We start from the raw sequence: 14,328 nt of genomic DNA, 5'->3' as shown, positions 1-14,328 counted from the left end.
GCCTGAAGCGCTCACCTACTTACTATTTGTAATAAATGCACATTGTCTGGCTGTCCTATCAATCCTCTGCCACTAATACTTTTAGCCATAGACCCTGAACAAGATCAGATATTTGACTCACATTTGACTGGATTTGCCCCATGCTTGTTTCAGGTGAGTGATTCAGACACTAGTGATGCATGAATGATCAGCAGAATGCCAGACAACTGGTATTTAAAAGCCTACATATTCCTCTCACTTGAGGTGTCCTTTAAAAAAACTGTGAAATATGCATTCTTAACTTATTTGTCATTGCTTGAGGTTCAATTAGCTTACAAAAGGTGTTTCTTCACATTCTATTGTGTTAACATTTGATACGCCATTCCGCTATCTTTCAAGAAAACTCATTTTTAGAGCTGTTAATCAAGCAATCTGTGTTTCCACTTACCTCTCAAGGTACCCACTAATGATACAATTTTGATTGTACAATCATACCACCTTTATGAAATATGAGGGACTACGTAGATTATCCATTTAACGTATAACCACTTAGTTTATCATTCTGCTACATACATTTGGTATGGTTGTACAATCAAGATTGCGTCATTAGTGGGCCTCTAAAGATGTGAAACAGATCAAGAATTTAGAGGATTGTTAAAACTTTTGCAGCTGAGCATTTTTGAAGGTAGAAAAATATCTAAAAGTTCTAGATAACAGATTCTTTCCATTCAACATCCAATCAAAGTAATTGGGGGTTCCTTGAAATCATAGCTAGCTTTAAATTATGGAGAAAAAAATATAGTGACCAATGTACCAAACATTGGTACATTCTGAAAATGTACACAGCTTTGTGACACATGGCTAGACAGATGTACAGAAGACTATATACATATATGAGTTGCATTTGATATAGACTGTGTAAGTCTTACCTGTGTATACAGCCAGCAGCCACAGAAGGTGACAAAAAGCAGAGGAGCTGAGAGCCCATGAATTGCCTGTTTGCTCTGTCTTCATCTTGTGTAAGAGCTCCTTTCCTGGGGTTGATTTGCATGTGTTATCCACTCCAGACACGTCCCTTAGCAGTAGCACTGCTTGGTGTTCCGTGCCAACTTTCTCTGAATAGAGATGACTCCGTTCTTTGTTTTTGCCTTTCATTCTGCTTACTGGGGTTTCTGTGGAACAAACACTTTGTAAAGCATTGTATTTGGCCTCCAAAATATTAGTCCTATCTTTACCACTCTATTGGGGAGATGCCTAAAAAGGTAGATATCAGTGGACAAGAACAGCAAACTAATATCTCAGTAAGATCTTACACAGGAATAGTATGGGTTGCTCAGACTTACAGCTGAGATGATCCAGATGCTGTGGAATGGAAGTCACTGGTCATGAAAGATAAATAGAGCTGCGAGATCTATTTGCCCAGTATAGCACTCTGTTGAAATAAGTTTGTCTTTCTCAGAAAGTAGTAGGGTATTGTACCATGTTAACCATACGTAAAAAAAAAGCAAGAAGTTTTGAATCAGGATGACACCATTTATTGGCTAACTGAAAAGAATAAGAGTAAGCAAGCTTTTGGCTGTATAGCTTTCATCATTCTTCAATCCTGTTTGCTCACAAGATTTTTTAACACATTTTTGAACACACATCTATATATGTGAGGTTGTTAGCTGAGATAAAACTCCTTGTAGGAGCCTTATCTCAGCTAACAACTTCTCACCCCATTTAGATGTCCTGTTTCACTTAAGGCATCTTAATGACATGTGTTTATGCTTGAAAAATCTCCATATCCCCTTTTGATGTTACATATACAGGATCTTCTCAAAAAATTAGCATATTGTGATAAAGTTCATTATTTTCTGTAATGTACTGATAAACATTAGACTTTCATATATTTTAGATTCAAATACACACAACTGAAGTAGTTCAAGCCTTTTATTGTTTTAATATTGATGATTTTGGCATACAGCTCATGAAAACCCAAAATTCCTATCTCAAAAAATTAGCATATTTCATCCGACCAATAAAAGAAAAGTGTTTTTAAAACAAAAAAAGTCAACCTTCAAATAATTATATTCAGTTATGCACTCAATACTTGGTCGGGAATCTTTTTGCAGAAATGACTGCTTCAACGTGGCGTGGCATGGAGGCAATCAGCCTGTGGCACTGCTCAGGTGTTATGGAGGCCCAGGATGCTTCGATAGCGGCCTTAAGCTCATCCAGAGTGTTGGGTCTTGCGCCTCTCAACTTTCTCTTCACAATATCCCACAGATTCTCTATGGGGTTCAGGTCAGGAGAGTTGGCAGGCCAATTGAGCACAGTAATACCATGGTCATTAAACCATTTACTAGTGGTTTTGGCACTGTGAGCAGGTGCCAGGTTGTGCTGAAAAATGAAATCTTCATCTCCATCTTCAGCAGATGGAAGCATGAACCCACTTTTGAACCAGAAACAGCGGCAGAAGCGCCTGACCTGTGCTACAGAGAAGCAGCACTGGACTGTTGCTCAGTGGTCCAAAGTACTTTTTTCGGATGAAAGCAACTTTTACATGTCATTCGGAAATCAAGGTGCCAGAGTCTGGAGGAAGACTGGGGAGAGGGAAATGCCAAAATTCCTGAAGTCCAGTGTCAAGTACCCACAGTCAGTGACGGTCTGGGGTGCCATGTCAGCTGCTGGTGTTGGTCCACTGTGTTTTATCAAGGGCAGGGTCAATGCAGCTAGCTATCAGGAGATTTTGGAGCACTTCATGCTTTCATCTGCTGAAAAGCTTTATGGAGATGAAGATTTCATTTTTCAGCACGACCTGGCACCTGCTCACAGTGCCAAAACAACTGGTAAATGGTTTACTGACCATGGTATTACTGTGCTCAATTGGCCTGCCAACTCTCCTGACCTTAACTCCATAGAGAATCTGTGGGATATTGTGAAGAGAAAGTTGAGAGACGCAAGACCCAACACTCTGGATGAGCTTAAGGCCGCTATCGAAGCATCCTGGGCCTCCATACACCTGAGCAGTGCCACAGGCTGATTGCCTCCATGCCACGCCGCATTAAAGCACTCATTTCTGCAAAAGGATTCCCGATCAAGTATTGAGTGCATAACTGAACATAATTATTTGAAGGTTGACTTTTTTTGTTTTAAAAACACTTTTCTTTTATTGGTCGGATGAAATATGCTAATTTTTTGAGATAGGAATTTTGAGTTTTCATGAGCTGTATGCCAATATCATCAATATTAAAACAATAAAAGGCTTGAACTACTTCAGTTGTAGTGTAATGAATCTAAAATATATGAAAGTCTAATGTTTATCAGTACATTACAGAAAATAATGAACTTTATCACAATATGCTAATTTTTTGAGAAGATCCTGTATATATACAGGTCCTTCTCAAAAAATTAGCATATTGTGATAAAGTTCATTATTTTCTGTAATGTACTGATAAACATTAGACTTTCATATATTTTAGATTCATTACACACAACTGAAGTAGTTCAAGCCTTTGATTGTTTTAATATTGATGATTTTGGCATACAGCTCATGAAAATCCCAAATTCCTATCTCAAAAAATTATCATATCATGAAATCATCTGAATCAACTAATTAACTCTAAACACCTGCAAAAGATTCCTGAGGCTTTTAAAAACTCACAGCCTGGTTCATTACTCAAAACCGCAATCATGGGTAAGACTGCCGACCTGACTGCTGTCCAGAAGGCCATCATTGACACCCTCAAGCAAGAGTGTAAGACACAGAAAGACATTTCTGAATGAATAGGCTGTTCCCAGAGTGCTGTATCAGGGCACCTCAGTGGGATGTTTGTGGAAAGGAAAAAGTGTGGCAGAAAACGCTGCACAACGAGAAGAGGTGACCGGACCCTGAGGAAGATTGTGGAGAAGGACCGATTCCAGACCTTGGGGGACCTGCGGAAGCAGTGGACTGAGTCTGGAGTAGAAACATCCAGAGCCACCATGTACAGGCGTGTGCAGGAAATGGGCTACAGGTGCCGCATTCCCCAGGTCAAGCCGCTTTTGAATAACACAGATATGATCCTATACTAAGGACTAAAAATTAACTTTTAATAATACATATTAAAATGGATCTTGGCTGCTATAGTTTCAAGACTGATACAGCGACATAAAGGGCTATATAAAGACCTGGTAAGTATGAGAAAACTATCTCAGTATTGCCCCATCAATGTGGCTGAAAAGATAAACAATGTGGGGCTGTGGTAATGTATATGAGGATAAACCCTCAGCAGCCTCCTAACATTGTCACTGAATAAATTAATACACAACCCCCACCAAATAACCTGACATGTTTCACTTCCTTAAGGAATCACTTTTTCAAGGGAAATAATATAAGTGCAAAGTGCTAATCATAGTGATAAGGTGCATAAATACAGGGGCGCTTCTGAGCATAAGCAGTACAGCCTTGTGCCTAGAGCGTCACAAAGGTCAAAGGGTGATGTTTCGAATCTTTAAGCCTCTTATGGCATGGCCTCTTTAAGCCACAAGGGCTCCATCGGCCGGGGCTCACGCTGATGCAGGCTTCTGCAGGCTGCGTGTATACACTTCCCCTCTTACGCTGATGGATTTGATACACTTGCCGCCGGCCAATCAGTGAGGAGGGTGTGAACGTTTTTGTCAGAGGAGAGCAGGAAGGGTGCTCCTAAAGCAGGGAAGGGAGAGAGGAGCAGGCACTCTGCAGGCATCGCTCAGCCTGGCTCCTGTGACCATAGAGTGTACTTCTAAACAGTGGACCTGCAGGAGGGCCCTTTGATCTGCTGATCATGCTGTTAACGGTAAGTTCCAATCGCCAGTCACGGGTGAAGCCACGCCCCATGCCGTGAAACCCCGCCTCCATCCGTCATAGGCTCCACCTCCCCAAAAATAAATGCACGGCTCACACCCGGTAAAAGCCTGCCACAGCAATATTGTGGGGCAGCCCAGACAAGTAAGATGGTGCCTCTCTGAAAACTGTAGTTCCCTGTGACCTTCCACCCTCACACCTGACAGCACCCTGTGATCTCTCCCCCTTCCCCAGCAGCACCCAGTGACTTCCCCTTCCACCCCCTGATAGTACCCTGTGAATCCCCCCCCCCACACACACACACACATAGCAGTACCATGTGACCTCTCCCCCACTCCCAGGCTGTACCCTTTGACCTCCTCCCTTTACTCAGCAGCACCCAGTGATTTCTACCCCCTTAGCAGCAGTCAGTGACCTCCCACCACAGCACCCCCCAGTGACCTCTCCCCCCTACCCCCAGCAGCACCTAGTGACCCCTCCGCCCAGCAGCACCCAATTGTCCTCCTCCACCCCTTGGCAGCACCCGGTGACCTCTTCCTATCCCCAGCAGTATCCAATGACCTCCCCCCCACCTCCCAGCAGCACCCAGTGACCTACACCCACTCCTCTGCATCACCCAGTGCCCCCTCCCTCTACCCCCCAGTGACCTCTCCCCCTACCCCTAGCAGTGCCCAGTGACCTCTCCCCCCTACCCTCCTGCAGCACCTAGTGACCTCTCCGCCCATCAGCACCCAAGTGTCCTCCTCCACCCCTTGGCACCACCTGGTGACCTCTTCCTACCCCCCAGCAGTATCCAATGACCTTCCCTCCCTCTAAGCAGCACCCAGTGACCTACACCCACTCTTCTGCATCACCCAGTGACCCCTCCCTCTAGCAGCACCCAGTGACCTCTCCCCCCTACCCCCAGCAGCGCCCAGTGACCTCTACCCCCGAGCAGCACCTAGTGACCTCTCCGCCCAGCAGCACCCAAGTATCCTCCTCCACCCCTTGGCAGCACCTTGTGACCTCTTCCTACCCCCCAGCAGTATCCAATGACCTTCTCCCCCCTCCCAGCAGCACCCAGTGACCTACACCCACTCCTCTGCATCACCCAGTGACCCTTCCCTCTAGCAGCACCCAGTGACCTCTTCCTACCCCCAGCAGTATCCTGTGACATCTCCCATAACCCCCCCCCCCCTCCCGAAACACCCAGTGACCTTTCCCCACGCCTTGGGAGCACCAAGTAACCCTTTCCCACTCTTACAGCAACCACAGTGACCACCTCCCACCCCCACCCCATATCAGCCACCTCAACCGCACTCTTCCCCCAGCAGCAGCCACAATGAACTCTCACACCTCTCAGCAGCACCCACAGGTGAACTTTCTCACCTTGATGCCTCCCACAGCGGTCAGGATATATGCAATTGATCTGTGGGGACATGGTATCTGCATTTGATCTGTGGGGACATGGTATCTGCATTTGATCTGTGGGGACATGGTATCTGCATTTGATCTGTGGGGACATGGTATCTGCATTTGATCTATGGGGACATGGTATCTGCATTTGATCTGTGGGGACATGGTATCTGCATTTGATCTGTGGGGACATGGTATCTGCATTTGATCTGTGGGGACATGGTATCTGCATTTGATCTGTGAGGACATGGTATCTGCATTTGATCTTTGGGGACATGGTATCTGCATTTGATCTGTGGGGGACAGGATATCTGCATTTGATCTTTGGGGACATGGTATCTGCATTTCATCTGTGGGAGACAGGATATCTGCATTTGATCTTTGGGGACATGGTATCTGCATTTCATCTGTGGGGGACAGGATATCTGCATTTCATCTGTGGGGGACAGGATATCTGCATTTGATCTTTGGGGACATGGTATCTGCGTTTGATCTGCAGGGGGCAGGATATCTGCATTTGATCTGCGGGGGACAGGATATCTGCATTTGATCTGGGGGGACAGGATATCTGCATTTGATCAGGGGGGACATGGTAACTGCATTTGATCTGGGGGGACATGGTATCTGCATTTGATCTTTGGGGGACATGGTAGCTGCATTTGATCTGTGGGGGACAGGATATCTGCATTTAATCTGTGGGGGACAGGATATCTGCATTTAATCTGTGGTGACAGGATATCTGCATTTGACCTGTGGGGGGCAGGATAGCTGCATTTGATCTGTGGAGGACAGGATATCTGTATTTGATCTGTGGGAACATGGTAACTGCATTTGATCTGGGGGGACATGATAACTGCATTTGATCTGTGGGGGACATGATATCTGCATTTGATCTGTGGGGGACAGGGTAAGTGCATTTGATCTTTGGGGGACATGGTATCTGCATTTGATCTTTGGGGGACATGGTATCTGCATTTGATCTTTGGGGACATGGTAACTGCATTTGATCTTTGGGGGACATGGTATCTGCATTTGATCTTGGGGGACATGGTATCTGCATTTGATCTTTGGGGACATGGTAACTGCATTTGATCTTTGGGGGACATGGTATCTGCATTTGATCTTTGGGGGACATGGTATCTGCATTTGATCTGTGGGGGGGGGGGGGGCAGGATATCTGCATTTGATCTGTGGGGGACAGGATATCTAATACCCAAACATGTTTTGAGGTGGCCATGTTATCTGCTGATTGCAATTTTTATTTAATGACATTATTTTCATGGCATTTTATCAAATGGGATGTGTTGTAGTTGATAAAATGCAATAAACGTAATTGCATATTCTATACTGTTTGGTACTGGGCCATTTAAAAATGGCAGGAAGCACATTTGATGGGCCCAGTTCAAATAAAAAGTACATGGAAAGTAAACATTAATATGGTAGCATTTCAATGTCATGATATAACCACTCCAGTTCTATCCTAACAGGCGGTAACATATTTACATATCCCATAATGCTTGTGAAAAAGTATTCTGAAATGAATACCGTTTTACTTGATAATCTGATCCTGAAATGTGAAGGACATGATACCTTAACTTGTTCTGTTGGGACATGATGTTGGGACTTGTAGTGAGGGTGCTGTTTTTGAGGCGCATAGCTTCAGCGTGTGCTGTATGTGCAGTTGCCTAGGGCCTGGAGAGAGTCTAGGGGCCCGGCGATTGCTAGCCCCCACCAAATCTCCCTAAATAAGCTAGGTGACCATCAGTGAAGGGTTAAATGTGTTATCTTGCCTAGGGCCCCATTTCATAGTTATGCTTTATATCCTCTACTAGTCGACCTAAGCCCTTTTAAAAACGTCTCTAGGTCTGTCACCACGGTATGTCAGCGCGCATGCGCCCACACCCGCCCACCCTGCCCCCTTGCTTGTCCTCGACCTGTCCCAATGGCTGTCAGTGTGGCACATGGGCGGTAGCGCAAAAGCACTGACATAGGGACATGGGACGCAGAGACACTTGCCAATTATTATATAGGATAATGTGTGCTTATTTTTTATGGGGGGGGGGGGGGGGCGCACCACAGGATTTCTTGCCTGGAGTGACAAAAAGGCTAGAAGCGCCCCTGTATAAATACATTCAGAAAAACAATAAAATCAGTGCATAGTATAGCATTATGGCTATATAGTAGCAGCCATGAAAGCATGACCTTCCTGCAGTCCTTTTATACTTCAAATGAGGGCTGCTGGGAAGAAGCAGGACACACCCAGGGCCGTATCTATTAAGAGGCACCCGTGGGCCGGTGCCATGGGCGGGTCCTCGGGGGGGGGGGGGGCACCTAAAGTTCAATTATTATTATTTTTTTTATTATTATTATTTTTTTATTAATAAAATCCAAAATATTTTTTTTTTTTTTTAGTTGGGCGGGGGGTGCGGTGGGAGCGGCGGAGAGCGCACCAACAGATGAGGGGAGCTCGCTCACCCCCGCCCTCCAGCAGAGTGGCAGCGGCCGGCCAGGACATGATCCTGAACTCTGCATGCCGCCGCCTGGTCTAATGACGTCACTAGACCAGGCGGCGGCATGCAGAGTTCAGGATCATGTCTGCCACTCTGCTGGAGGGCGGGAGCGAGTCGGGAGAAGCGCGAAGGAGCCGCTGGCAACTGCAGCCCCGCTACCCAGCCAGGAGCCAGCTCGCACAGCCAGGTAGGTACCCAGCCAGCCCGCTGCCCAGCTCGATACCCAGCCAGCCCGCTGCCCAGCCAGGTACCCAGCCAGCCCGCATGCCCAGCCAGGTACCCAGCCAGCCCACTGCCCAGCCAGGTACCCAGCCAGCCCGCATGCCCAGCCAGGTACCCAGCCAGCCCGCATGCCCAGCCAGGTACCCAGCCAGCCCGCATGCCCAGCCAGGTACCCAGCCAGCCCGCTGCTCAGCCAGGTACCCAGCCAGCCCGCTGCCCAGCCAGGTACCCAGCCAGCCCGCATGCCCAGCCAGATACCCAGCCAGCCAGGTACCCAGCCAGCCCGCACGCCCAGCCAGCCCGCACGCCCAGCCAGGTACCCAGCCAGCCCGCACGCCCAGCCAGGTACCCAGCCAGCCCGCTGCCCAGCCAGGTACCCAGCCAGCCCGCTGCCCAGCCAGGTACCCAGCCAGCCCGCACGCCCAGCCAGGTACCCAGCCAGCCCGCATGCCCAGCCAGGTACCCAGCCAGCCCACTGCCCAGCCAGGTAACCAGCCAGCCCGCATGCCCAGCCAGGTACCCAGCCAGCCCACTGCCCAGCCAGGTACCCAGCCAGCCCGCATGCCCAGCCAGGTACCCAGCCAGCCCGCATGCCCAGCCAGGTACCCAGCCAGCCCGCATGCCCAGCCAGGTACCCAGCCAGCCCGCACGCCCAGCCAGGTACCCAGCCAGCCCGCATGCCCAGCCCAATACCCAGCCAGCCCGCTGCCCAGCCAGGTACCCAGCCAGCCCGCATGCCCAGCCAGGTACCCAGCCAGCCCACTGCCCAGCCAGGTACCCAGCCAGCCCGCATGCCCAGCCAGGTACCCAGCCAGCCCGCATGCCCAGCCAGGTACCCAGCCAGCCCGCTGCCCAGCCAGGTACCCAGCCAGCCCGCTGCCCAGCCAGGTACCCAGCCAGTCCGCTGCCCAGCCAGGTACCCAGCCAGCCCGCTGCCCAGCCAGGTACCCAGCCAGCCCGCTGCCCAGCCAGGTACCCAGCCAGTCCGCTGCCCAGCCAGGTACCCAGCCAGCCCGCATGCCCAGCCAGGTACCCAGCCAGCCAGGTACCCAGCCAGCCCGCACGCCCAGCCAGGTACCCAGCCAGCCCACACGCCCAGCCAGGTACCCAGCCAGCCCGCACGCCCAGCCAGGTACCCAGCCATCCCACACGCCCAGCCAGGTACCCAGCCAGCCCGCACGCCCAGCCAGGTACCCAGCCAGCCCGCACGCCCAGCCACGTACCCAGCCAGCTCGCACGCCCAGCCAGGTACCCAGCCAGCCCGCACGCCCAGCCAGGTACCCAGCCAGCCCGGTACCCAGCCAGCCCGCATGCCCAGCCAGGTACCCAGCCAGCCCGCATGCCCAGCCAGGTACCCAGCCAGCCCGCATGCCCAGCCAGGTACCTAACCAGCCCACTGCCTGCATGCCCAGCCAGGTACCCAGCCAGCCCACTGCCTGCATGCCCAGCCAGGTACCCAGCAAGCCCACTGCCTGCATGCCCAGCCAGGTACCCAGCCAGCCCACTGCCTGCATGCCCAGCCAGGTACCCAGCAAGCCCACTGACTGCATGCCCAGCCAGGTACCCAGCCAGCCCACTGCCCGCATGCCCAGCCAGGTATCCAGCCAGCCCGCATGCCCAGCCAGGTATCCAGCCAGCCCGCGTACCCAGCCAGCCCACTGCCTGCTTGCCCAGCCAGCCCACTGCCCGCTTGCCCAGCCAGCCCACTGCCCGCTCGCCCAGCCAGGTACCAAGCCAGTCCACTGCCCGCTCGCCCAGCCAGGTACCCAGCCAACCCACTGCCCGCTCGCCCAGCCTGCCCGCTCGCGCAGCCTGGTACCCAGCCCACTGCCCGCTCGTTTAGCCAGGCAGTGGCTGGATAGTGTAAAGGTTAAGGGCTCTGCCTCTGACACAGGAGACCTGGGTTCAAATCTCGGCTCTGCCTGTTCAGTAAGCCAGCACCTATTCAGTAAGGAGTTTCTTGGGCAAGTCTCCTTAACACTGCTACTGCCTACTGAGTGCGCTCTAGTGGCTGCCTCACAAGTGCTTTGAGTCCGACAGGAGAAAGGCGCTATACAAATACTGCAATTAATTACTCAGCCAGCCTACTGCTTACACAGCCAGCCCACTACCAGCTCACCCAGCCAGGTACTCAGCCAGCCCACTGGTGTTATGCTGCCCACTGTGTGATTTACTGCTGAAATGCTGCCCACATTGTGATTATTTTCTGGTGAAATGTTGCCCACATTGCAATTATTCTCTGCTGAAATGCTGCACTCATTGTGATTATTTTCTGGTGAAATGTTGCCCACATTGCGATTATTCTTTGCTGAAATGTTGCACTCATTGTGATTATTTTCTGGTGAAATGCTGCCCACATTGCGATTATTTTGTGGTGAAATGTTGCCCACATTGCGATTATTCTTTGCTGAAATGTTGCACTCGTGATTATTCTCTGCTGAAATGCTGCACACATTGCGATTATTTTATGGTGAAACACTGCCCCATTATGATTATTTGGACCCTATGGGGGGGGGGGGGGGGGGGCCATCCAAATTCTCGCAAGCGAGCCCAGTGATCTCTAGTTACGCCCCTGACTACTACCTAAACTGGGGATACCTATAGACCTGGATATCTATACTGGGGACACCTATAGTATGTCTACATTTGGACACCTATAGACCTGGCTACTGTACTTATACTAATTATTTATATAGCACCAACATATTATGCAGCGCTGTACACAGTATGTATTGTTTTGTCACATAACTGTCCCACAGAGGGGCTCACAATCTAATCCTTACCATAGTCATATGTCTATGTATGTATCGTAGTCTAGGGCCAATTTTTAGGGGAAGCCAATTAACATTATACTTATCGGCATCGTATGTTGTTGGGATGTGGGAGGAAACCAGAGTGTCTTAAGGAAACTCACACAGACAAAGGGAGAACATACAAACTCCTTGCAGATGTTGACCTGGCTAGGATTCGAACCAGGAACCCAGCGCTGCAAGGCGAGAGTGCTAACCACTACACCAGGGATGTCAAACCGGTCCTTCGAGGGCCGAGGTCCTCACACATTTTTGACACAGCTCAAATGAATTGATGGATCTGAATCAGGACAAGTGTGGTCCATCAGGTAGAACCCATTCCTCTCTTTCACAGTCCATCATAAACACCGGCACGGATCTGGCCCTCCAGGACTGGAGTTTGACACCTGTGCACTACGCCATCATGCTGCCATACCACTGTACTATATTGTACTTACATCTTCAGCAGTACTCCACGGAGTACGTAGTCATGTCACTGACTATCCTCTGAGGAGCTTACAATCTAATTCTCCCATAGTCTAATGTCCTACCATATTATTATGTATTTATATAGCACTGGCATATTCTGCAGCACTTTGCAGAGAACAGTCATGTTACTGACTTTTCTCAGGGGAGCTCATACTCTAATACCTACCACTATTTTATGCGAGAGAACACTGGCTAATGAGTGGGGTTTTTTTTTGGGGGGGGGGGACATTTCCTACTTGCTTTTTTAAGGTCACTTTACTCATACCCAGGGAGAAACCATGGCCCCACTGACTTTGGGCTGCACTCTTACTAGGATATTTTAATTAGCCACACCCACTGTGTTATGGGCACGCCCACTGCATTCTGTGGCCACGCCCATTTTTCGCCGTGGCGCGCAAAGCGCGCCACCAACATTCTCCTGGGGGGCGCCGTAGGTTTGGGGTGCCTAGGGGAGCCCAAACCCTAAATACAGCCCTGGACACACCCTGACATTCCCCCACTCCATGTTGTCCAGGATTGGCCATGAAGGCCATCAATCAAGAAACTCACCAATCAACATTGAATGTCATTATAAACATAGCAGATAAAGAAAAAACAAACAAGAAAACTGGATAATACTGAATCACCCTGCCTAATTTGATATATATATATATATATATATATATATATATATATATTATTTAGATGATGATAATCAAACCAGGCATAAACTGGAAGCACTTATAGTAATGCTGAATACTGCAGGATCGCAAATACTCATTTCCCATTGATACCAACTGCATCATGTGATGACCGTTCACTTTAGCCAATGTGCTGCCATGTTGCAGATCAGACCATCTTTCTGACCAATCTGGTGCGTCAAAACGGCTGCATATACGTGACACCGCGTCATCACATGCGACAATGCGTTCAGTGATGTGTCTCTGTGGCCGCATGCATGCGTGCTAGAGATGCGTATCACAGAGGGGCGGAAGTGAGTGTAAACACAAACAAACGATCCCACCATCATTATCCTAGTATGGACTCCAGGACCACCTAGCAACAACACTGGTATAGCGATGTATAGGAGGTAGACACATAATAGAGTTACAAATAAGCAAAGCATAACAATGGGAAAATATAGCAACATTAGCATCTGCAGTCTGCTGATAGCAGAACATTTTTTATTTTATTTTCCCTTTACTTCCCCTTCTTTCTCCTTGATGATACTGAAACACCTTGCCTAATTTGATATCTATCGATATATATATATATATATATATATATATATATATATATATATATATATATATATATATATATATATAGATGATAATCCAACCAGGCATCATAACTGGAAGCACTTATAATAAAAAGACATGCTGAATACTGCAGGATCACAAATACTAATTTGCCATTGATACCAACTGCATCATGTGGTCACCGTTCGCTGTAGCCAATGTGCTGCCTTGTTACAGACCAGACCATCTTTCTGACCAATCAGATGCATCAAAAACGGTCGCATATACTCAACGCCGCGTCATCATAGGCGGCAATGCGTTCGGTGATGCGTCTGTGGTTGCATATATGCGCGCTAGAGATCCATATCACAGAGGGGTGGAAGTGAGTGTAAACGTAAACAAACACGCCCACCATCATTATCCTAGTATAGACTCTGGGGTTACCTAGCAACAACACTGGTATAGCAATGTATAGAAGGTTGAAACATTATAGAGTTACAAATAGGAAAAGCAAAACAATGGGAAAATTGGGCATAATTGGAATCTGCCGCTTGCTATTGGTCAGGATGTAAAAACACTCAGAAATAGGGTGAGTAAGCAATTGAATTGATACCAGATATTTGACAACAAGCTGGAAAGGGGGGGGGGAGGGGTCAGAGAATAAAAATACCTATATTGGTATTAATAACATGAGCACATAAAAATCCTTGAAAACAAAATGTCCAGCACATGGACTATGGAGGAGGACTGAAAAGATTGCATACCCTGTTACAAACAGGGAGTATATGTAAATCCCTCATTTAAGCCACCAGGGTTCAAAGTTCCCAATCTATAAATCCACTGGGACTCAAGTTGTCTCAATTTGAGATCCAGATTAACTCCGCGGGGCCCCAGTTTGCATTGCTGAATTACCCAAA

At 48.6% G+C, this 14,328-nt stretch overlaps 1 protein-coding gene across 3 annotated transcripts in view; it reads right to left on the bottom strand.

Moving 5' to 3' along the window:
- Window positions 1–13,679, bottom strand: part of HEPACAM (hepatic and glial cell adhesion molecule) — a 467,036-nt gene extending 453,357 nt beyond the window's left edge. For 2 of the 3 annotated variants that reach the window (XM_068242699.1, XM_068242701.1), the window contains exons 1-2: window positions 13,599–13,679; window positions 909–1,151 (exon numbers count right to left, since the gene is read on the bottom strand). In XM_068242699.1, the coding sequence (XP_068098800.1) occupies window positions 909–1,134 (226 nt within the window). In that variant the 5' untranslated portion in view covers window positions 1,135–1,151; window positions 13,599–13,679. Of the gene's footprint in view, window positions 1–908; window positions 1,152–13,594 lie in introns of all 3 variants that reach the window. The other variant, XM_068242700.1, reaches the window with a different exon arrangement.
- Window positions 13,680–14,328: the final 649 nt, after the last annotated feature.

This window comes from Hyperolius riggenbachi, chromosome 6 (assembly GCF_040937935.1).
Source record: "Hyperolius riggenbachi isolate aHypRig1 chromosome 6, aHypRig1.pri, whole genome shotgun sequence".
In the NCBI taxonomy this organism is placed as follows: domain Eukaryota; kingdom Metazoa; phylum Chordata; class Amphibia; order Anura; family Hyperoliidae; genus Hyperolius; species Hyperolius riggenbachi.
This window is presented reverse-complemented; position numbering and strand designations above follow the sequence as displayed.